The sequence below is a fragment of the Crinia signifera genome, chromosome 3, assembly GCF_055691185.1.
Source record: "Crinia signifera chromosome 3, ASM5569118v1, whole genome shotgun sequence".
Classification (NCBI taxonomy): Eukaryota; Metazoa; Chordata; class Amphibia; order Anura; family Myobatrachidae; genus Crinia; species Crinia signifera.
Window position 1 is genome coordinate 108,567,808 of NC_139219.1, and position 26,355 is coordinate 108,594,162.

General features: G+C 40.4%; 1 protein-coding gene and 2 pseudogenes across 3 annotated transcripts in view; 1 reads left to right on the plus strand and 2 right to left on the minus strand.

The window, feature by feature from the left end:
- Nucleotides 1-2,766: 2,766 nt before the first annotated feature.
- Nucleotides 2,767-26,355, minus strand: part of NTPCR (nucleoside-triphosphatase, cancer-related) — a 109,709-nt gene continuing 86,120 nt past the window's right edge. The window contains exons 5-6 of one of the 3 annotated variants that reach the window (XR_014471646.1): nucleotides 25,882-26,002; nucleotides 2,767-2,999 (exon numbers count right to left, since the gene is read on the minus strand). Coding sequence is in view for 1 of the 3 variants with exons in the window: in XM_083176368.1 (XP_083032494.1) it covers nucleotides 2,931-2,999 (69 nt within the window). In the remaining 2 variants the exon portion in view is untranslated. Of the gene's footprint in view, nucleotides 3,000-25,877; nucleotides 26,003-26,355 lie in introns of those variants that run through there. The other 2 variants (XM_083176368.1, XR_014471645.1) reach the window with 2 other exon arrangements.
- Nucleotides 17,532-17,655, minus strand: LOC146065121 (5S ribosomal RNA; annotated as a pseudogene).
- Nucleotides 24,195-24,318, plus strand: LOC146065133 (5S ribosomal RNA; annotated as a pseudogene).

The following is a 26,355-nucleotide window of genomic DNA, read 5'->3' on the forward strand; positions in this document are numbered from 1 at the left end:
ACGATTCTCTGTTTTGGTTACTCGCTCACGCATTTTCTGCAAATCTTGTCTGAGCAGGGACATATCTGACTATACTTGGCCAATTTTTTCCGTGACCCTATGCTCAGATTCCGTTATAGCTTGTATTATTTGCTGGGTAGAGTGGACTGGCTCATTCAAAGAGTTGTCTATTTCAGAGTGTGGGGCTGGAGAACTTGGAACACTTTGTGTATTAGATCTGGATGACTGGGTATTGCGTGAGAATTTTTCTAGTTTAGCAGCTGCCACAGCAGCGGTACCAGTTTTCCCCATGTTCAATTGTAGCAAGGCGAGGAAGGAGGGGGTGAGAGGAGTGATTGCAAACAAGGGTTGAAACAAAACCAATAGCTTTCCTTTCACTTGTGTCACAGGTATAGGGGTGAGCAGCTTCCCAACAGGCGCCTATCCGCAGCGGTATTACTCAATTTGGAGGGGGCCTTGCAGTGTACATTTACTCAGAAAGTACTATTTTTCAGAGTGACTTCCCCTTCAGATTATCTTCTAGAAGTGTAGAGCAGACAATATGAAAAAAAAGCAAAACCAAAGCGGGCACAAGGTGAGACAAAAAAGCAAATTCTTGTAGCCACACATTGAGAGTGTTTCTGGGGGCTTCCTTAGAGTTTTTTTAAGCGTCCTTTAAACTTCACCAGGGTGTATTATAGCATGGTAGTACGGATCATGGAGGGAGCTGCAGCGTGCTTGCTGCTACACCATACTACACCAAGCCACACCCCGTCATATGAGGGCATTTTCAGTGAAACCGACACACTCTTTCATGTGCTGCAGAATAAAATAATGGACATTGGGTTCTGCTGTGCACGAATCCGTGACACAATGTGATCAGTAGAACACCATAGACAAGAGTTTGACCATTTTTATGACCGATTTGAGCAGAAATGTGTCACACTTGACCTGACAGACAATGCTAGTAGTAACCAGGTGAAGAGAGATGAGAGGCGAAGAATGTTTTATAACATTTTGGACAATGTCAGTGTTCAAATAAAGGCTAGATTTGATAATTTGGCTGAATTTGGTCGATTGCACAAAATTTTCTGACATGTCACAACATTTTGATGACACAAAACTAAAGAGCCTATCAAATTATGCCAAATACTTTGACTTTGTTAAACTAAAGGCTGAACTTATCGGATTGTACAGCACAGAAATGGTGAGGAACGAATGCAAATCACCTGGACAGCTCCTCAGCTTTTTGTCTCAGAATAATCTTGTGCAAACAGTTCCCGAGGCGGTATAGCTACTCCAGTTGGTGCTCACTATACCGCCTACAACAGCATCCGTCAAAAGGTCATTCTCTGCTTTGAAACGACTGAAAACCTACACCCGGAATAGGCCGGATCAAGAACGACGTTCATCCCTGGCAATCATCTCTATTGAGACAGAAAGTCTTCTAAAACTAAAAGAAAATAGAGAGGATTTATATACCAAAGTCACTAAAATATTTGTCCAGAAGGATAGGCGAATGGACTTCATTTACAAGTAAGCAGCAACAAGAGAGGGCTGTGTCCTCCCCCCTGCAGCTTCTGCCAGCACCAGGTAGGCGCCCTTGGACACCTACCGTCAACCCTCCCTATACCACCAGGGTGTGCAGCTGTCACCTCTGAAAACATGTTGTTGGCTATAAGCTCTTCTTTTCTGTAAATCCTGTGAAGATGCAGTGAAATATACTGTATGTTATTGTTCAATTTCAATTAAATGGTTAACCTATCCAGTCTATACTGTATGTGTGTAAATCTGGCTCTGATACTAGCCAGTGCCTCACCAGTCACTGACCTCACTGCATGTCACTGATACACACAAATACAGGGGGTCCAGCGCTTACTACAACACTTACTACAACAAACTCACCTTAACATACAAATAATCAATTAAATAATGGGCTGCAAGCTTAAATGCATTGATCAATTCATGAACTAAAACCCCATTATTTATTTGATTATTTGTATGTTAAGGTGAGTTAGTTTGTTGTGGCGAGTGCTGGGCCCCTTGTATTTGTATTTACTAGAGTGTGTGGTCACAGGACACTGCACCCCAACCTGGGAAGTGTGGGTGCTGTTTGCACCCCATTCTTAGGAATTGCGTGTGTTGGTACATCTGTATCTCTATATATGTGGGTTCATTTTTAATTAACCTCTATTACTGTGATCATAGCTTTCTCATGCACCCTAGATAAGCTCATTCATCTGAAACCTGTGACAGCTGCCCCTTTAATATTCATCAAGTGTGTTAGGTGATTGCCTTATCTTTAAAAGCCATAAGGTAGTTGGCAGGTGAGCTTTAAACCAAGAAAAAACACATGTTCATGTTAGCTATGATGTATCAGTAGTTGCCAGGTTCTTGAGAGACCAGTTGTTAGTGTAGGATTTGCAGTGAAATGGGGTCCCTTGGCGATGGGCTACAAGCTTAAATGCATTGATCAATTTATGAACTCCCATTATTTATTTGATTATTTGTATGTTAAGGTGAGTTAGTTTGTTGTAGTGTGTGCTGGGCCCCCTGTATTTGTATTTACTAGAGTGTGTGGTCACAGGCCACTGCACCCCAACCTGGGAAGTGTTGCACCCCATTCTTAGGAATGGCAAGTGCGGTGGTACATCTGTACTGTATCTATCTATCTATCTATCTATCTCTATATATATATATATATATATATATATATATATACACACATTTTTTTTAGGAATGTTAGCGTAGAAAACTAATGCAGAGTTAAAACAACATTGGACCACATTACACAGTTTTTATTTTAATAGTTTAGGATAACTAATTAAGAAACTACATTACTGTCAAATTATTTTAATATGTTTGAGTTCGCCATGCATAGAAATATTCTGTTTAATGTAAAGACCAATGATAATCAGTTATGGATCCTGTGCTCCACTGAATTTAAGCACTTATTTGCAGCAGTCCTTAACAAAGTTCACAATTTCTTGTAGCAGGTCATCTCTATTTTCTCTCGTAATCTAAAAGATAAAAAAAAATATACTGTAAATAAACAAACTGTACTTGTATAATTTACAGAATTATGAGAAGTAATCTGAAGCTGTCAATTCTAGTATCAATGAAAGAAGTCCAACAACAGACTCAGGGATGCATTTGATAAAGCTTCCTAAAAAGAAAAAAAGTGGTGATGTTGCACATACTGCAGCATTCAATCAGATTCTAGAATTTTCGAGGATGCAATAGATAATTGATGGCTACAATTTGATTGGTTGCTATGGGCAACATCCCCATTTTTCACTTATATAAGCTTTACTAAATTTACCTCTCAGCCTGGACATTATTTTTCAGAATCAAACAAGGTTCTGATGTACAAAGTGTGCCTACAAAAACTGATTATAGCGGAAGGCATGAAGAGCATGCGATGACTGACAAATCATTACAATATAACATTTTGATGTTGTTTTATAATATTTGCAATATAGGAAGTGGAAAAAGTGTACACATTTGTCACGTTTACTATTTTGTTCTCCACTGACATGCCAAATTTCAGTTTTATATCACTAATACTTTTTAAGATATATCTATTCAAACACTATGCACCCTTCACAAAATTAACATAACAGAATGTGTTTTGTTTACAGTCTTGATATACAGTAAATGCAATTTAAAAAGAAAAAAAATACAGTCTTTGTTTAAAAATAAATGTTGGGGCCTCATAAGCTACTTTAAATTGTGATGTGACTGCAGATGCACAATCATATCCAACACAATATCTGCTCCATCATAAAAACATAAAATTTGACAGCATATTAGAAGCACTTGGTTTTGGCCTATCTAGTCTGTAATTTCTTCCCTGTTCCTATCAAACAGTGTAAAGAGAAACAGAAAACTGCTCACACAACTTAAATAATATCCCTTACTAAATGTACTCAATTGGATCCAGTTGATATATCTACAGTGTCTAGATAGACAGTCAATAGGTCTACCCCAAAAGGTTGACATGCAATAGACAGAGTCAAAAGGTGGACAGGGTCACATGGCCAATATGAAAATGGTCAACAGGGGGAGGTTGTTAGTATTGGCCAGTGATATTGGCCTGCCCACCAATCATCCAGGTCACCTCTTGTCGAGCAGGTCCCTAACACTATGGGGTCACCATCTGGGATGCAGGAAACCTGGGTGACACCAGAGACTGCGGAACCTCTAACGGTTGTTGGGAACCCCTCCTGCCTGTCTTGCACACCCTTGCCTGTCCAGCCTGCAGTGTCTGCTTTGGGGACAGAAGCCTGCTGCTTTTGGTGAGCTACTCCAGCCCCCCCCCCCCCCCCCGATCGTGGGTGTGTTTGTGGGTCATGACGATACATAGCTGCAGCTCTCAGGAGAGTGTTGAGGTGGTGCCAGAAGGGTATTAAAAAGATGGTACAAGAGAGGATGTTAATCGCACAGGACGGTATGGTTTTAAATATACTTGGTGACCCCTTCAATAATCATGGTGTAAATATGTGCCAGCATGAAAAGGGTGTGCTACCACTGGACATGGATTTAGGACAGAGAAAATTTTTTTGAAGGAAAAAGAGAAACGGGATACAATGGATGTCCTTAATAAAATACAGGACATCACTCTGAATCCAGACACATGGCTGATCACCTGCGATTTGGAGAGCCTGTATACCAGCATCATTCATAGATATGGTATACAGGCGGCTGAGTATTTTCTAAACATGGATAAAGATACACCCCTCCACAATTTTATCATCAAATTATTACAATTTGTCTTGAACTAATTTGTGTGTAAGGACCAGTTCTATCTCCAGGTACAGGGGACCACTATGGGGAGCACTTGTGCCCCCACATATGCGAACCTGTACCTGGGGTGGTGAAACGTGAGAGGGTCTTCACAAAAAAATCAGGAAACTTATACCAAATACATACTGGTGTGGTTAAGATATATAGACAATCTGCTCATTGTTAGGGAAGGCGAAATCAGTCTATTTCAAGAATTTATAAACATGCTTAACAACAATGATTTGAACCTCACACTTACATATCATGTGAGCCAGGAGGAGTTGGAATACTTGGACCTCTGCATAAGTATCGAGCCCGATGGATCGATCACTACCGATATGTTTCGTAAGAAGACCTCCACTAATTCCTTGCTACATCAGAAAAGCGCAGTGATAAAAGGACTCCCCAAAGGGGAATACCTGCGGACCAAATGCAACTGCTCACAGGATAATACTTACAACAAAAGAGCAGATGAACTGGATATGACACTTAAAAAGGATATAGCAAAAGATCGATCCGCAGAGCCAGAAAAGAAGTGTGACAGTACAAGAGAGAACAGCTCCTCATCCCCCAAGATAAAACATCTGACCAGGTTGAGAAAATATGCTTTGTAGGTACTTTCTGCAAAGAATGGCGAGAGATAGAGAGTTTTAAACAAACATCTCGATATCCTTGACTGATGAGGATTTGAAAGAAATTCTTGGGGACAGAGTGGATATAAGCTGGAGACGCAGCAATAATCTAAGGGACATTCTAGTTCATAGTCACCTTGAGAAAGAAACCACGGTCAAAATTAACAAAAATAGTTCTTTCAAATGCGGTACATGTAGAGTTTGTGCTTACATGATACCACGTGATACCTACACCGACAAATTCGAGAAGACCTGGAAAATACAAGAATATATCACATACAACACTGCAGGTGTGATTTACAATTTGGAATGTCCCTGCGGTAAACTTTACATCGGCAAGACACGCAGGCCACTCAAAAAGAGGATATCAGAACATCTACTCAGCATCAAGAATGTGCCAAAACAAAATCAAAACTTTAACACCAGTGGCGAAACACTTTTTGAGATACCATCATGGCAGTCCAAATGGCCTCAAAGCATATGGGATGAGTAAAATTATGATGAACATACGCAGAGGAGACTGGGACAGGGAACTCTTGAGACAAGAAACTCGGTTAATATTCCTGATGGGATCCATGTCCCCAGTAGGCCTTAATGAAGAAAATAACTATACGGTTTTTCTATGATCTGAAACCATCAAAATTAAAGGAAAATATGTATATTTTCTGTTGCTTTTTCCTTACAACCACTGTCCTTCTAATAATTTTTTATCACACATACACATCCATAGTACACAAATATTGTGGCCTTTTTTTTTTTACACGGTTTGTTGCACTCTTTTATATTTGTTTTAATTTCCACTGGTTTTCACACATTGGTATCCCCACTATACTTTATTTTTAATATATTTATGTTTTTATACCATATCTCCTTCTGATCCAATATCTAGTAGCAGTCTTCTTTATTTATTTTTGCATGTATCTCACCAACATATATATTTTTATAAAGTAACTTTCCTTCACCCACATTTAGATTTATTATTAATCCCAGGAACACACCCCCCTTCCTCATCCTTTCTATTTCTTTTAAACACTTACGTGATAGCATATGATGCATCTCCTCTGAAAAATATATATATCCCAAATAGCCGCACCATATTCCAAGGGTCAATCATTTAAACCTTGGGTAACGCGTCAACTGTGGCGCACACTAATATAGATCACATTGACCTACATATTAGTGGATATGCTCCACTATGAACCTATAAGTTATGAGTCACATGGTACTTGCTCCCATCTTGGTGTACCAAGGGGATGTGTGTCTAAATATATCACACCTACCCCGAGGCACGCAGAGGTTAGAAAGAGCACCAAACTGTCTCTTTAGTATGATATACTTTGGAGTCTCTCTTCTTCACCATAGATATTGATATTTTTCTCTTTCAAGATATACTCACTTTAACAGACCTGTCTGTTCTTTAATCGACATATTCTTTTCAAATTAATTTCTTACACCTTGTATATTCATACTTAGTTGTATTTCAGTATTGTTAATTCACCAGTTGACATACAAATTGTTGGAAGACACATTTTTGTCCTTAAGCATCTAACAACATAACTCCTCTCTTTCCAATTATTCAATTCTTATTCATCAGGGATAGGGACTGATATATGCCGTATTATCACACATAATCTTAGCACATGCGTAAGAACTTAAAAAATACCTCATTGATGCATTTTGAAACTACAGTACTTCAATATGTAATGAAACATTCTGTTTCAATATTGCCAATATGCATTCGTATATAGAATGACTGACAGCCCTACGTGGGCCTTTCAAGTCATGTTACGTTCGTAACTCTATACTCTGTAACCATCTGAACACGGGACAAACATCAGGGTATAAATTTATATATCTATCTCAATTAAACCCGGTCTATTATCTAACTGTGGCCCTTATTCTGATCGGTGCGGATATTCCCGCATTCTTACGGTGCGGTCCGCACGCCACGGTGTTTTGCCGCGTGCGGCCATCGTCCGTAGAAACGCCCACGTGTCCTCCGCATTCGGACGGACTCACTCTTTAAGAACAGGGCGTGTTTACGGACGACATACAAACCATGCGTGTGCGGGAGAAACACTCCGATTCTGCACGGTATTACTGAGTATTACAGAGTATGCTCGGAAATACCGCATCCGAACGGGAGCCAAGCGGTGCTACCGCCCGTAAGCGGAGTATTTACGCCAAACAACCCACTATTATGTCAATTCTGCAATACATCACATGACCCACTTATTCAATTACCTATCCTCATAAAAAACAGCTTATTTGGAATTGGAATCAATTAGATGCCAATATATCCTTACAAGCATGCCTAACACATGCATTGCACACATTAACCCTTACAGCAATTGAAGCAGCAATGGTTTCAATTAAAGCACTGACAAGCGGCCTATTAGTGAGTAATGAGTAAAGGAGTAGATTCTATTGGGTTCAGGTGTTAATGGTTGTAGTCATTAGGCGTACGTTCGCCTACCGCATGAACGAGTGGTGTCCGCAAAGCAATAGTACACTTGTGGACACCGCACATTTCTGCCCTTTTTGATCGCGTGCATTCGGAGTGGTTTCCGAATGTACGCCCCCCAACATAAGTGTACTCCCCCGTGTCCGCCCATGTTTCCGCCCCGTTTTGCCCACTTTGAAACTACGCCCATGTGTCATTCCGCATGACGCCCATAATACGCCCCTATTTCCCGAATGATAGCGGTGAACAGTTCTGGACGGGATCTGGCCGAACTGGTACCGAGTCAAGGCGTGGCACATGCGCGTTGCGTTCTCCACGCATGCGCAGACGCCGTAAAGACGCGATCCGAAAGTATGCGGTAAAGTCCGCGTCAATCAGAATAAGGGCCTTTATGTTGTATCTATGTTGTCAACATACACTCCCATTTAGAATGACAGCCCGATTTGGCGTCATCACAGCAACCAATGAACTAACTTCCTTGTGATCAGACCCGCACCAGCGATTTTGCATCTAATGAATACTTATGACTAGGCAGGTACATATTGGGCTTCCAGGCACCACTCAGGTTGGTCCTGACAAAGCTCCTTAGCGAAGCGTACACCAACCGTACACTTCGTGGTTGTGCCCCCACTTCCTTACTTGAATGCATTTTGATCTGCTTTTCCTTCTAGAGGTATATGCCATCAGTCTCCGTACTAACGAGCCCGTCCGGCAAGGAGGCGCGACCCCTTGTATCCCGACTGACAGGCTGATCCAGCTGCACTTCAACTGCCGCATACTGTGATCTTCCCTGGGCATTAACTGTACAGTGTACAGATGCTGACTGATTTCATTGACACCCTTAATGCATTGGATACCACAATCAGGCTTACTCTTTCATTTAGTGAAACCACAATAAGTTATTTAGATGTTTGCATTACGTCTACCATGAATGGGATTCATATGTCCATTTACAAGAAACCCACTGACAAAAATTCCCTGCTGTCAGCATATTCATTCTATCCACTGCCCTTGAAAAAGGGTTTGCCGCTATCCCAGCTTCTACGTTTAGTGAGGGCAACATCTGATGTGGATGCCCTCCCGCAAGCTTTTACAGAGATGGGCGATCATTTTATCCAACGTGGATATGATCAAAAAGAAATCAAGGAAGCAATTACCCACTGTTTGCAAATCCCGCGAGAACAGACCTTTGTGAAAAGGGATAAACAAATGGACAGTAACAGACTTATGTTTTCCAGCACTTTTTCAATTGCTTCAGCACACATACGCAAAACTATTGAGACATTGGCATATCATCGTATAATCAGATGATATTGGCAAATTCTGTCAAAAACCTCCTTTATTTTGCTACAAAATAAGCCGAAAACTTAAGGATTTGTTGGCCCCTTCCGATATTGGGCCTATAAGAAATAGGATACAACAAGATTTGGGATTCCAGGCTTCTAAGGTGCAAAGATCAGTAGTAGGACTATCAGACGGCGACGTTGCTCTTGGTCTTGTCGCTATCTTGAATGTTCATACTCTGTGAAATATGAAAACAGAACAGAAATGGGGAGAAAGCCAACTGTTATGTGTTGTTCCTCATTCAAACTACAAATAGATGTAAGAGAAGAATTGATGGGCGTACCCCACTCACGGTATAAGCGGAGGGGTATAGGCACGTAGCGTTATCTTTAGGGACCCTCTGGTTCTTTTACGTCAACCTTTCGTTCGCCCCGTGTATGTGCATACAGGTGAACAAACAAAAATTGCGTGTTAGTGTGTGTACTTTGTTTAGTTCCTCGAGCAAGACTTCCAAAGGAACCGAACAGAGTTTTTTTCCTTTTTGTGGGCGTACCTCACTCACCAAGTGAACGGTGGGGGTACACCTATAAAGGTTTCTTTGTGGGAAAAACTGAAAAATTGAAACAGGATGGGCGTACCCCACTCACGGTATTTCAGATGGTAAACAGGCCCGTAGCAGGTTCTTTGTTTGGCGTCCTCTGTCTACTCAATGAATTGTGGCGATTCCCATCCAATCGACATAAATAAAGTGAAGCATATATACAATGTGTAAAATATCATTCAGTGTTTATAGATACAAATAATTATCGCTGAAAAGTGAATGTGTACAGGGAGCGTACCACGACTCACACTATGAAGTGCTGTTTTAAGTGTATAAAGGTATCTTTATACGTAAGAACCGTAAACCTCCACCATGTGAGACAAGAAAGGCAGCAAATACCAGGGGATTTCTTCTAATAAAGAAGGAGACGGAGAAGTTTGTGCGTACCAGACTTACGATTTAGTAAGTCTTGAAACTCTCATAACGGTTTCTTTGTTCTTGTATTTCTTATACCAGTATCACCATTGGGTCCATAACAGATGTATACCCAGAAAAATGATGAATATAATTAGCCGTAGAAAGTCCACTTCAAACATCAAAAAAAATTCTTGCCAGGTGTTTTTTTTATAAAGGTAAAAAATTCTTTATTCCAAAACCACATCCTCTGTCCCCATGACAGACGAATGGACCATAAAAACAGGGGGGAACAATCTGAAGACCACACACGATCACAATACAAGCAAAAAAAAAAGAAAGGACTTCCAAGGAAATCCAACAACATCCAGATAAAATTCTTTAAAAAACAAAAGTACTTGAAAAAAGAGTTACGTACATCCAATGTTGGGGTTCTTTGGTATAGATGGCGATGGCTGCTCACACTTAACACTGGCAGTGTTGAGTGTGAGCAGCCATCACCATCTATACCAAAGAACCCCAACATTGGATGTACGTATCTCTTTTTTCAAGTACTTTTGTTTCTTAAAGAATTTTATCTGGATGTTGTTGGATTTCCTTGGAAGTCCTTTCTTTTCATTTTCTTTTCTTTTTTGCTTGTATTGTGATCGTGTGTGGTCTTCAGATTGTACCCCCCTGTTTTTATGGTCCATTCGTCTGTCATGGGGACAGAGGATGTGGTTTTGGAATAAAGAATTTTTTACCTTTATAAAAAAAAACACCTGGCAAGAATTTTTTTGATGTTTGAAGTGGACTTTCTACGGCTAATTATATTCATCATTTTTCAGGGTATACATCTGTTATGGACCCAATGGTGATACTGGTATAAGAAATACAAGAACAAAGAAACCGTTATGAGAGTTTCAAGACTTACTAAATCGTAAGTCTGGTACGCACAAACTTCTCCGTCTCCTTCTTTATTAGAAGAAATCCCCTGGTATTTGCTGCCTTTCTTGTCTCACATGGTGGAGGTTTACGGTTCTTACATATAAAGATACCTTTTTACACTTAAAACAGCACTTCATAGTGTGAGTCGTGGTACGCTCCCTGTACACATTCACTTTTCAGCGATAATTATTTGTATCTATAAACACTGAATGATATTTTACACATTGTATATATGCTTCACTTTATTTATGTCGATTGGATGGGAATCGCCACAATTCATTGAGTAGACAGAGGACGCCAAACAAAGAACCTGCTACGGGCCTGTTTACCATCTGAAATACCGTGAGTGGGGTACGCCCATCCTGTTTCAATTTTTCAGTTTTTCCCACAAAGAAACCTTTATAGGTGTACCCCCACCGTTCACTTGGTGAGTGAGGTACGCCCACAAAAAGGAAAAAAACTCTGTTCGGTTCCTTTGGAAGTCTTGCTCGAGGAACTAAACAAAGTACACACACTAACACGCAATTTTTGTTTATTCACCTGTATGCACATACACGGGGAGAACGAAAGGCTGACGTAAAAGAACCAGAGGGTCCCTAAAGATAACGCTACGTGCCTATACCCCTCCGCTTATACCGTGAGTGGGGTACGCCCATCAATTCTTCTCTTACATCTATTTGTAGTTTGAATGAGGAACAACACATAACAGTTGGCTTTCTCCCCATTTCTGTTCTGTTTCCATATTTCACCGAGTATGAACATTCAAGATAGCGACAAGACCAAGAGCAACGTCGCCGTCTGATAGTCCTACTACTGATCTTTGCGCCTTAGAAGCCTGGAATCCCAAATCTTGTTGTATTGTATTATCTTGTATATTGCTATTGGGTGATAGCTGTGGGTTAGTACAGACTCAAGGCTGCAATAGCGCCAACAGGTAGCCAGTTCCTATAAACCCCCCTTCTCTCTATAAGAAATAGGACCTGGTTACAATCCAGACATGGTGCTTTTAGATGCTTTGTTGACCCCAAAAATGGCAAGTCACATCCTATACAACATCATTTGAATTGTGACAGCCGTTTTGTAATATACATGATCACATATCCATGCAAACAGATTTATGTGGGTAAACCCATTCGACTTTTAAAGGTGCGAGTAGCAGCCCATTCATCATCTATTAAAAAAAGCCTATCTATGCATTGACAACAAACACACCACCGGTGGCGCGACACTTCGCCGTTGCCAAACATAAAATGCGGGATTTGGGGGTTATTCCAATTGACCATATCCCCCCTTGAGACGCGGAGGTGATCGGAATAAATTACTGCTCCAAAGGGAGTGTTCGTGGGTCTATCGTTTTTCTTTTTTTCAAAAATCATTTTTGAGCCTGATTGTGGTATCCTTCTATATTATTTATATTATATACTGTTTTGCCTGTTTTGGGTGGTTTTTCCTTTTTTCCACTTGCACTTTTATAGATATAATATATATCACTGCTTAGATATATTGAGTCCGCAGTAGCCGCACAACACTACAAATTGCTGCATAGTATCGGTGTACTTAAATATGGAAAGCACCTTTGAGAGAGTGGTCCTGGACAAGGATGCAACCCACTCATATTCTGATTTGGAAGCAGATAAAATTGTCTATAAGGAGCGCATACTCAATGCTCCTGAAAACACCTCGGCCGCAGATCTATATCATGAGTACATTAGATTAAAGAGACGTGAATTGGACTTCTACTATCATGCTGCAACTTTGTCAGAATATTTCACTGACAAAAAAATTCCGCGGGGCTTCCGCATTTCAAATATACCCACCATCGGGCATCACAACGTACCATTTTGCAAAAAATGGTACGCAATTTTGAATAAGTGCTCCTTTGATTTATTATTGCTTGTGATAGAAGAATCAACCCGGGAACTAAATCTGACTAAGGAGAAAGTAGCAGCATTTGATGCCAGTCACAAAACTACTTTGCTTAATGATCCTGCTAAGAAGTGGCTAGATAAGATTCAGTTACAGACTGAGAAGTACAGACGCGATCTCATTAAATACAAAAAAGAGAAGTTTCTCAAAGTTAATCACGATTATGATACAAACAATGTGTATGGATGGCTTACGGGCAACCCCCGCCCGCAACGCTTTGCCAATCGCTATAAATCTGGCAGAGGTATCCATGCAGCGTCGTCTAACGAATCAGCCAACTCAGCTAGTGATTATGAACAAGGGAGAGACCGCTCCAGAGGGGGGGCTAGGAAGCCATTTATCCCTTTAGCTGTACGGACCCGCGCCCAGAGAGCAGGCGACGGGGACCCTGTCGTCGAGGTGGACAATGGAGGCGCATCAAGGGCAAGGAAACCCCCCAGCAACAAGAAGTGATTTTCAATCTTTCTTCCACTCCGCTATCCCCAAGTGAACAGATTGTTTTACAGAAGGGACTGAGTTTTGTGCCCACAACACGCTTTGATCCCTTTCGTTGGAAGGTTGAGACATTCAAATTAAATCGTCAACTTAAACTTCAGGAGCACTTTGGCATTAAGGACAGTACATCTACACAGGACCCATTACCACCAGAACTGTTTAAATTAGCTCCTAAGTCCAGTTATGATCCCCCCTCTTCAAATGCTTCCATCAAATCCTTTGTACAGGTTGTGGAGTCCTCCATCAATCCATTGGAGGAATTAGCGTTGGCTCGTCATTCTAATCTCAATAAAGTTGAATATGATGCATTAAAATCTCTCAGCAATAGACGTGATATTGTTATTCGCGCCGCCGATAAGGGCGGTGCGATTGTTGTACAAAATGTATCAGACTATAGATGTGAGATTGAACGCCAACTGTCTGACATTGATACATATCAACTGTTATCTGGTGATCCTACCAATGCATTTAAGAGGGAGCTTGGTAATTACTTGGTTGCAGCTGTGACTTCGGGGGTCATTACCCCTAACACTAACAGATTATTAACTTGTGAATTTCCTAGGAGGCCGTTGTTGTACACACTCCCGAAAATTCACAAGTGTCTGGTGAAACCCCCTGGTAGACCGATCATCTCTGCCAGGGGGTCTATTTTTCAACCAGTATCAGCTTTTTTGGATATATACTTACAAACAGCTGTGCAGCATTCCCAGTATTATCTGCAAGATACCACAGCGTTACTGTTAGCCCTCAAGGAAGTGGGCAGTATTCCTAATGGCTGCTTGCTATGTAGTATAGATGTCACCTCACTATACACTAGCATTCCACACCCTGAGGGTATAGCTGCCACACGTCATCTAATTTCTAACAGCCCTTGGTACCAGGCTCCTGAGGTGATTTTTTTCTGTGACTTACTAGAAATGGTGCTTAAGAAAAATTATTTCTATTTTAATGGCCAATTTTTCCTGCAACTGACCGGTTGTGCGATGGGGTCTTCAGTGGCCCCATCGTACACTAACACCTATATGATGATGGTTGAGCGTGACATTTTCTTTTCAGATCAAGAGGTTACCAGCAATGTCTTATATTATGCAAGATATATAGACGATATGATCCTGCTGTGGAATGGCTCGTTAGCCAGCCTTAATGCCGTTATTGACCGACAAAATAATAGCAACAGTCCCATCAAATTGACCTGTACATCGTCTGATAGTCAGATCGATTTCTTAGTTGTGCGCATCAGTACAAACAATGGGTTACTATAAACATCCTTATTTGTTAAACCTACAGACAGAAATATGTTGCTGTCACCCAGCAGTTTCCATCCTTCATCTGTTATTAGGGGTCTCCCTTATTCGCAGATGCTGCGAGTTCGCAGAATATGCAGTGATGCTGAAGATCTGCACATCCAGTTGGACCAAATGGTCCAAAAATTCTTGGAACGTGGGTACAATTATGATCAGTTAATCCTCACTAAGAAGAAGGTTCTTGCCACCTCGAGATCCAAAACCCTTAAAAGAAAAACTAAACAATCTGTCACCAATAGGATTTTCTGGCCCAATTGGTTTAATACGGCCAGCAGTAAAGCCAGTACAGCGGTTCAAACCTACTGGCCCATTGTAACTACAGACAGTGATTTGCCTGGTCTTTGCAACAAAAAATTGGTCACCAGTTACTCCAGGGGTCGTAATTTATGTGACCTCCTAATACATAGTGATATCACTAACTTTTAAAAAACTTCTCCTGTTCCATTCTTTAGTGCTCCCAAGTTAGGATGTGTCAAGTGCACCGGGTGCGTCACATGTAGCTACATGTGGACCGGTGAAACTATTAAACATCCCTTTAAAAACAAAACGTTCCCCATTAAATTTAGAGTTACATGTTCCACTCAGTTCGTTATATATGTATTAGTGTGCCCTTGCGGCAAGTACTATGTGGGGAAAACCGACTGTCAATTTAAAACGCGCATGGCGCAACATCGTATGGCAATTAGGACTGCGGTCCTTAAAGGCTCAAGTGAACAGCCTGTTGCCCGGCACTATGCCATCATGGGACATTCTCCCACTGCCTTGAAACACAGGATAATTGATCATGTCCCCCCTCTGGCTAGAGGAGGCAACAGATCGAAGATCTTGCTACAGCGTGAAGCTGAGTGGATCTTCAGATTGGACTCACTTAGCCCACATGGTCTTAATGAGACCTTAGGTTTAAACTGTTTTTTATAATTATGTTGCTGCTTATACATTATTCTATTGCTGCTTATCCGTATGTATGCCTGTTTCTATTTGTAGCTTTGAAAAGTTTTAACTGGTGATTGACACACTGGGTGACGTCATCATGATGGGACAGCTCAGGAGGCGTGCTGTATGCCGTGTCCCGGCTTGATTCAGATGGTGAAGAGGAGCACATAAATATGGTGAGTTGTTTTGCATTACTTTGTCCTGACGAAAATAAGTAAAGCTTATTGAAGACTACACACAGGCTGCTGTTGTGAGTTATTTTTTCCTGAGTGCCGCCGGACCGTGCTGCTATTTGGGAACTGCATGTTTCCTAACCACGGAGGGCAACAGGGACAGCCATATATTTGAGTGAGTGCCGGAACCCACTGCTGCTTTATATATATATATATATGTAAACAAAGAATGAGTGGCACCACGTGTGTACCCTCAGTCCAGGCACCAGGTATCAATAGGCAATGTCCCCCTTCTAATTATGGGGTGTCAGCCAATCTTCAAGGGTAAAAGTAATGGTAAGTTACTAGAGATAAAATGTATGCATTCAATAAATGAAGATGCGGCGACTGATTGCTCAAAAATAGTAAATACTATGTGTGCTGGTCCGCACTTGTTAATAAACCATAAAAAAGTATGTATTAGAAGTGGACCTAAAAACACGATAAATATTTCACTATGGATAAAAAATGTCAAAAGGTACGTATAAAAAATATATAAGCATTTATTTAAACAAAGTAGACGATATTTCCTAAAAGATTAAACAGACAATGAATAAAAATGTTCTAACCTAAAATGATCCTAAAATCAATTATAAGGTGCAATAAGAGAGAAAGGGTAGCTTAACTTATAGAGATGAGACAGGAGGGCTAGAGAGTCCCAACGCGTTTCGTCCTTCTGACTTTATCAAGGGGTGCAAGTAGACTGAGGCCAGACCTATATTTATACTGGTATACCTCCTGTTTCTAGAGTGACATCACTTCCTGTCACTCATTAGTAACATCTTAGATAACGGGGTGAACGACACTAAATATACTGATCACCTGTATCTATATAGTGGGGCGCTATAATATTAATAAAAGCAGCATGAACAGATGAAAGAAACGAATAATAAAACTGCAGAAAAAGCTTAATTGGATGTGTGCGCGGTACTTCCGCCACACATCCGGTGTCCGGGTAGCGCTAGTGCGCATGCGCCCGCGTCTAGTTCATCTAGATGCCAGGCTTCCAGTGCAGGACCGATCGGCGCTACTGCGCATACGTCCGTGACGTCCGGGTTCTCTAGTGGTTAGAGCGGCGTCTTCAGGCTGTGCATGGCGTCTGTATTCTCTGTATAGTTCTTTGTATCGTTCTTAATGCGGCGGCCATTTTAGTGCAGACCACTGGTCCTTTCTTATGCTCAGGAATAGCGGTGGCCATTTTCTAACAGGTTTTTCTTATGGCAATATAGAATGAGATAGAAAAAAGCACGTAAATTGCATTGTAATAATAAAATATATTGCTTACATTTATAATTCGTATGTTAATGTGACTGGTCGACGTGGAGTGGGTAATTAGAGGTGTTAACCATATTAAATAGAAACCCTGTGGGCATTGAGCAATTTTTAAAAATGGCAAGTGCACAGAGTGATAAGTGCACAAAGTGACTAGTGCTTAATACATTGAAATAATTGATTAGATTGTATATTAAAAGTGATGTGCTTATAAATAATTCAAGGGTAGCATAATTAATTATATTTATTTTATTAGTGAATGACAATAACGTAAATAATAATATAATTTATTTATCATTTGAAACCCTCCCTTCGATACCACACTGTTGTTTATATGTGACAATGACCAAAGTTCACCGGCGTAGGCTACAGCACTGAATTTTCCCGGGTGGTCTCCCATCCCGGTACTTGTCCAGCCCCAACACTGCTTAGCTTCCAAGATCGGACGAGATTGGGCGTGTACCAGTAATGTGGTGTGACTGTAGGAGCTTGAACAGGTCTAATGCATAGTCGTCCGAATCAGTGGTTCTTAAGGGAGGGTATTCTAAAGTGATCGTGCTTAGTGGGAATTAAAAAAGGGGTGATAAAATAAGTTAGCGGCAAATAAGACCTTATAAAAACGGGTCAATTTCATAACTTTCATTAAAACCGTCTGGATGCATGGTTTTAAGTTCGAATATCCAGAACATCTCTCTTTGCGAAAGTTTATTGGCTAGGTCGCCTCCTCTGGGGCCTAGTCTCACGTGTTCGATTGCCTTGAAAGTGAGTCCTTCTGGGTTGGCGTCATGCTGCGTCTGGAAATGTTTGTAAATCGCATGGGTATCCACTTTGTTCTTAATGTTCCTGCAGTGTTCTTGTATGCGTAGTTTTAGTATTCGTTTTGTTTTGCCAACATATTTTAATTGGCAAGGACACTCTAGCAGATAAATCACCGAAGATGTATTACAGTTCATGAAATCTTTAATTTTATATTCCTTGCTGATATCTGAGTTCGTGAAGCTTTTCCTGTTCGGGTGTACATGCTTGCATATATTACATTTGCCGCACTTGTATGCTCCTTTACATTTTGGTCCCGATGGGTCTTGGTCACCTTTAGTGGTTAAAAGACTGGGTGCCAGGATGTCTTTCAGGTTTCTGGATTTCTTGAAGATTAATGCTGGTCGTTGGGGGAGAATCTCCTTAAGTATTGGATCCATTAGAAGGATATTCCAATGGTCGTTCAAAGATTTTCTTATTTTTGGTTCATGTTGGCTGAAGGTAGTTATAAAGGCTGTGGAATTGTTTTTTTCATTTTTTGTTGTTTTATACTGTAGGAGTTCCTCTCTGTTTGTGTTTTGAATTCTTGATGTTGCTTGTTGTAAAATATTTTGGGGGTAGTCTTTCTCTTCAAACCTTTTCTTATATACTTCTAATTGTTTTGCACAGTCCTCCTCTTTACTGCAGTTCCTCTTTATCCTATGGAACTGGGAGTAAGGTATATTTTCTTTCCACTTCCGTTGGTGGTTGCTGTTAAAATGTAAATAACTGTTGGTGTCCACTGTTTTGACAAAGTTGAGTGTGTTGACTGACTTATTTTCCCCTTGTAGTATCAGGTCCAGGAATTCAATTTGGTTTCCGTTGAAGTTTGATGTAAATTTCAGATTCAACTGGTTACCTCCTATGTATTTCAAAAATTCTTCAAAAGTTTCTTCCGTACCTTCCCAAATGATTAAAATGTCATCTATATAACGTTTATAAAATTTGACATTATTCTTAAAAACGTGATCGGTATAGATAAAACGTCTCTCCCAGCTTCCCATAAAAAGATTTGCAAAACTAGGGGCAAATGTCGTCCCCATTGCGGTCCCGCATTTTTGTAAAAAGAACTGGTCTAAAAATTTAAAATAATTGTGACTTAAGATGAACTTCATTGCATCGCATATGAAGGTTTTGTGATTCAGATTCAATTCGGTGTCTTCTTCAAGAAATTCTTTGCACGCGTTTATTCCCATCTCATGATCAATGCATGTGTAAAGGGACTGGACATCAATGGTTGCCCAGTTAAAGGAATTGTCCCATTCAAAATTTTTTAAAAGGTTTAAAACTGTGGTAGTGTCCTTTAAAAATGCCGGGAGGTCTCTTACATATTTACTCAGGAATATGTCCACATATTCCGAGAGTCCGGATGTAAGGGAGTCTATTCCTGCCACGATAGGGCGACCAGGCGGATTCTCTAGAGTCTTATGTATCTTGGGCAGGAAATAAAAAATGGGGGTGATGGGGTTGGTCTTCATCAGGAACTGGTACTCTTCTTTTGTGATAGTATTGCTCCGAAGGCCTTGTAGGAGTAAAGTGCGTAGTTCATCGGTGAAAGTTTCCGTGGGGTCCCTCTTGAGTGCCGTATAGGAAGATGTGTCCCCCAGGAGTCTGTTAGCTTCCTTCTCATAATTTTCACGGTCCATAATGACCAACCCCCCCCCCCCTTATCAGCCGGTTTGAGGACTAATTCCTTATTTTCCTTAAGTGCTTTGAGTGCTTCCCTCTCCTTGTTGGATAGGTTCTTCTGCTGTATTGGTTGTGCTTCATTTTCACATAGGTCCTTTTTAACGAGGTCGAAGAAGATGTTGATGTGGTTCCCTTTAGATTCGATCGGATAGTATTTTGAAGTGGGTTTTAACCCTGATTTTGACCTATTCTCGTAGTTACTTATTGCCGCGTTTTCTTTTCTTGCAAAATGTCTCTTAAGTGTTAATTTTCTAACAAACTTGTTCAGGTCTATATATGTTTCAAATTTGTTCATTCCGCCGGTTGGTGCGAAGTTTAGTCCCTTGCTTAGTAGTGGTTCTTAAGGGAGGGTATTCTAAAGTGATCGTGCTTAGTGGGAATTAAAAAAGGGGTGATAAAATAAGTTAGCGGCAAATAAGACCTTATAAAAACGGGGCAATTTCATAACTTTCATTAAAACCGTCTGGATGCATGGTTTTAAGTTCGAATATCCAGAACATCTCTCTTTGCGAAAGTTTATTGGCTAGGTCGCCTCCTCTGGGGCCTAGTCTCACGTGTTCGATTGCCTTGAAAGTGAGTCCTTCTGGGTTGGCGTCATGCTGCGTCTGGAAATGTTTGTAAATCGCATGGGTATCCACTTTGTTCTTAATGTTCCTGCAGTGTTCTTGTATGCGTAGTTTTAGTATTCGTTTTGTTTTGCCAACATATTTTAATTGGCAAGGACACTCTAGCAGATAAATCACCGAAGATGTATTACAGTTCATGAAATCTTTAATTTTATATTCCTTGCTGATATCTGAGTTCGTGAAGCTTTTCCTGTTCGGGTGTACATGCTTGCATATATTACATTTGCCGCACTTGTATGCTCCTTTACATTTTGGTCCCGATGGGTCTTGGTCACCTTTAGAACGAATCTGAAAGAGAACATCAAACACGCATCACCACTCAAACGAAGACTAACAGACGAAGAGGCAAACGGAGCGGAAGGAGGAAGAGACCTCAAGAAAAGAAACCTGCAATAACGGCAAAACCTAAAGGGATTTTTAACCTTTCCAAACATGACCTGACAACAGCAGAAGCATCACTACTAAGCAAGGGACTAAACTTCGCACCAACCGGCGGAATGAACAAATTTGAAACATATATAGACCTGAACAAGTTTGTTAGAAAATTAACACTTAAGAGACATTTTGCAAGAAAAGAAAACGCGGCAATAAGTAACTACGAGAATAGGTCAAAATCAGGGTTAAAACCCACTTCAAAATACTATCCGATCGAATCTAAAGGGAACCACATCAACATCTTCTTCGACCTCGTTAAAAAGGACCTATGTGAAAATGAAGCACAACCAATACAGCAGAAGAACCTGTCCAACAAGGAGAGGGAAGCACTCAAAGCACTTAAGGAAAATAAGGAATTAGTCCTCAAACCGGCTGATAAGGGGGGGGGGTTGGTCATTATGGACCGTGAAAATTATGAGAAGGAAGCTAACAGACTCCTGGGGGACACATCTTCCTATACGGCACTCAAGAGGGACCCCACGGAAACTTTCACCGATGAACTACGCACTTTACTCCTACAAGGCCTTCGGAGCAATACTATCACAAAAGAAGAGTACCAGTTCCTGATGAAGACCAACCCCATCACCCCCATTTTTTATTTCCTGCCCAAGATACATAAGACTCTAGAGAATCCGCCTGGTCGCCCTATCGTGGCAGGAATAGACTCCCTTACATCCGGACTCTCGGAATATGTGGACATATTCCTGAGTAAATATGTAAGAGACCTCCCGGCATTTTTAAAGGACACTACCACAGTTTTAAACCTTTTAAAAAATTTTGAATGGGACAATTCCTTTAACTGGGCAACCATTGATGTCCAGTCCCTTTACACATGCATTGATCATGAGATGGGAATAAACGCGTGCAAAGAATTTCTTGAAGAAGACACCGAATTGGATCTGAATCACAAAACCTTCATATGCGATGCAATGAAGTTCATCTTAAGTCACAATTATTTTAAATTTTTAGACCAGTTCTTTTTACAAAAATGCGGGACCGCAATGGGGACGACATTTGCCCCTAGTTTTGCAAATCTTTTTATGGGAAGCTGGGAGAGACGTTTTATCTATACCGATCACGTTTTTAAGAATAATGTCAAATTTTATAAACGTTATATAGATGACATTTTAATCATTTGGGAAGGTACGGAAGAAACTTTTGAAGAATTTTTGAAATACATAGGAGGTAACCAGTTGAATCTGAAATTTAATCTAGGGGATATAATTATTCTAATCAAATAATTATAGAGAGCGCACTGAATTAAGCACAAATATTTATTAAAAAACAATAGATGAAAAGCTCATATAAACGATCACAATTATTTAATAAAATATAACAATAAAATCAATAGGATATAAAATAGTTATAGACCACTGGGCAATCACTGATGCCCCACCCATGGGCAATCTGAGGAAACCGTCTGATCCCACGACGGAGAAACGCGTTAAGACCGGGAGGACCACCCGGCACTCACCTTTACCCACCACTTTGCTTCAAATCACCAGATTTATTTCCTATCCTCGGGGCTGATACCTGTGAGCAGAAGGGTGACCTGTGGCGATCCCGGACTTTACCATCCACAGGCTCCCCGACGAGGTGTGACTCGCTCCAGACCCCGAGACCAAGTGCGGCAGGTACCCCGTCACTCCCACCGTTGGCTCTCTTCCCCAGAACGTCACGGTGGTAGATGAGACAGACTTCTCCAACATACACCTAGCCGCGCCGCTGGTTCACTATGGAGTGCTCCCGGCTCATTACCATCATCTGCCGGTTGTAGCACAGATACATCTATTTCCAACAGCGAGGCTGCTCTGCGAGTCACCTTTTCATCTCTACAAATCCCCCTCCGTTTTTTTTTTTTCCCCCAATCAAACATCACATATTTCCATAAACTTACTGGATGGACTTTGTCTTCTCATATCTCATCAAACTCAATTACAAGTTCCCCGCTATTGGACATAACATCATCCTTAGTGGGTAAGAGCAACTGGACATTATTCATATAGCATTGGGTGGGGCATCAGTGATTGCCCAGTGGTCTATAACTATTTTATATCCTATTGATTTTATTGTTATATTTTATTAAATAATTGTGATCGTTTATATGAGCTTTTCATCTATTGTTTTTTAATAAATATTTGTGCTTAATTCAGTGCGCTCTCTATAATTATTTGATTAGAATAATTATATCCCCTAGATTTTGTTTCATTGGATCCCCTGCTGGGAATCCATTGGGAGCTGCCATTTAATATATTGTTTCTTATATTAATTATTTAATTAACCACTTGCGCCTGATTATATATTACATATATATTTTCCCTTGTGAATCTGAAATTTACATCAAACTTCAACGGAAACCAAATTAAATTCCTGGACCTGATACTACAAGGGGAAAATAAGTCAGTCAACACACTCAACTTTGTCAAAACAGTGGACACCAACAGTTATTTACATTTTAACAGCAACCACCAACGGAAGTGGAAAGAAAATATACCTTACTCCCAGTTCCATAGGATAAAGAGGAACTGCAGTAAAGAGGAGGACTGTGCAAAACAATTAGAAGTATATAAGAAAAGGTTTGAAGAGAAAGACTACCCCCAAAATATTTTACAACAAGCAACATCAAGAATTCAAAACACAAACAGAGAGGAACTCCTACAGTATAAAACAACAAAAAATGAAAAAAACAATTCCACAGCCTTTATAACTACCTTCAGCCAACATGAACCAAAAATAAGAAAATCTTTGAACGACCATTGGAATATCCTTCTAATGGATCCAATACTTAAGGAGATTCTCCCCCAACGACCAGCATTAATCTTCAAGAAATCCAGAAACCTGAAAGACATCCTGGCACCCAGTCTTTTAACCACTAAAGGTGACCAAGACCCATCGGGACCAAAATGTAAAGGAACATACAAGTGCGGCAAATGTAATATATGCAAGCATGTACACCCGAACAGGAAAAGCTTCACGAACTCAGATATCAGCAAGGAATATAAAATTAAAGATTTCATGAACTGTAATACATCTTCGGTGATTTATCTGCTAGAGTGTCCTTGCCAATTAAAATATGTTGGCAAAACAAAACGAATACTAAAACTACGCATACAAGAACACTGCAGGAACATTAAGAACAAAGTGGATACCCATGCGATTTACAAACATTTCCAGACGCAGCATGATGCTAACCCAGAAGGACTCACTTTCAAGGCAATCGAACACGTGAGACTAGGCCCCAGAGGAGGTGACCTAGCCAATAAACTTTCGCAAAGAGAGATGTTCTGGATATTCGAACTTAAAACCATGCATCCAGACGGTTTTAATGAAAGTTATGAAATTGCCCCATTTTTATAAGGTCTTATTTGCCGCTAACTTATTTTATCACCCCTTTTTTAATTCCCACTAAGCACGATCACTTTAGAATACCCTCCCTTAAGAACCACTGATTCGGACGACTATGCATTAGACCTGTTCAAGCTCCTACAGTCACACCACATTACTGGTACACGCCCAATCTCGTCCGATCTTGGAAGCTAAGCAGTGTTGGGGCTGGACAAGTACCGGGATGGGAGACCACCCGGGAAAATTCAGTGCTGTAGCCTACGCCGGTGAACTTTGGTCATTGTCACATATAAACAACAGTGTGGTATCGAAGGGAGGGTTTTAAATGATAAATAAATTATATTTACTATACCTAATTATTATTTACGTTATTGTCATTCACTAATAAAATAAATATAATTAATTATGCTACCCTTGAATTATTTATAAGCACATCACTTTTAATATACAATCTAATCAATTATTTCAATGTATTAAGCACTAGTCACTTTGTGCACTTATCACTCTGTGCACTTGCCATTTTTAAAAATTGCTCAATGCCCACAGGGTTTCTATTTAATATGGTTAACACCTCTAATTACCCACTCCACGTCGACCAGTCACATTAACATACGAATTATAAATGTAAGCAATATATTTTATTATTACAATGCAATTTACGTGCTTTTTTCTATCTCAATCTATATTGCCATAAGAAAAACCTGTTAGAAAATGGCCACCGCTATTCCTGAGCATAAGAAAGGACCAGTGGTCTGCACTAAAATGGCCGCCGCATTAAGAACGATACAAAGAACTATACAGAGAATACAGACGCCATGCACAGCCTGAAGACGCCGCTCTAACCACTAGAGAACCCGGACGTCACGGACGCATGCGCAGTAGCGCGGATCGGTCCTGCACTGGAAGCCTGGCATCTAGATGAACTAGACAAGGGCGCATGCGCACTAGCGCTACCCGGACACCGGATGTGTGGCGGAAGTACCGCGCACACATCCAATTAAGCTTTTTCTGCAGTTTTATTATTCGTTTCTTTCATCTGTTCATGCTGCTTTTATTAATATTATAGCGCCCCACTATATAGATACAGGTGATCAGTATATTTAGTGTCGTTCACCCCGTTATCTAAGATGTTACTAATGAGTGACAGGAAGTGATGTCACTCTAGAAACAGGAGGTATACCAGTATAAATATAGGTCTGGCCTCAGTCTACTTGCACCCCTTGATAAAGTCAGAAGGACGAAACGCGTTGGGACTCTCTAGCCCTCCTGTCTCATCTCTATAAGTTAAGCTACCCTTTCTCTCTTATTGCACCTTATAATTGATTTTAGGATCATTTTAGGTTAGAACATTTTTATTCATTGTCTGTTTAATCTTTTAGGAAATATCGTCTACTTTGTTTAAATAAATGCTTATATATTTTTTATACGTACCTTTTGACATTTTTTATCCATAGTGAAATATTTATTGTGTCCACTTCTAATACATACTTTTTTATGGTTTCTTAACAAGTGCGGACCAGCACACATAGTATTTACTATTTTTGAGCAATCAGTCGCCGCATCTTCATTTATTGAATGCATATATATATATATATATATATATATATATATATATATATATATATATACTGCTCTGTAAGGAGGCACTCAGGAGACTGTAAGCTTTAGTGAATCAACGTGAAAACCACATCCTTTATTGTCTGTCTAAGTTTCGTGGACCAAATCCACTTCCTCAGGACCAACACAGTCACTCACAGTGACACATATTTATATACAATCTTAAAGTGCATAAACTCCCCCCCCCCTCCCCCGTGACGCTGTACCCCCGTGCGCGGTGCCCGCTCCGTCTGGCCGTCCCGGGGCTCCATCAACTTCCGGTCACGTGTAGTGGCGCCATCCGGAAGTGACACGATCCCGGCAGCATCGGCGGCTCCATGGCAACCGCTGTAAATAAAAATACATACATAAAATACAAGTTTGCAGGCATTTTCACGCATCTATCTCATGTTATTTACCTAGTGTACAGTGCAATAAATATTATTAAATAAACATCACAGTGTGTTCATTTGCCGTGTATCTCTTTGTATATCCTCATGTTGTTGTGCGCTGTTTATATGTTAAAATTAACCCCCTGATGTGCGATCCTGTGTAAAATCTAATTAAAACGCTCTATATGGATCTGGTCAATATTTAGTGTACCAATTTAATAGCATTCCAGGGACTATGTTCCCTGAAAGATCATATAAGTGCAAAAAGAAAATAGGATAAAACTACATATATTCATTATGAAAAAAATT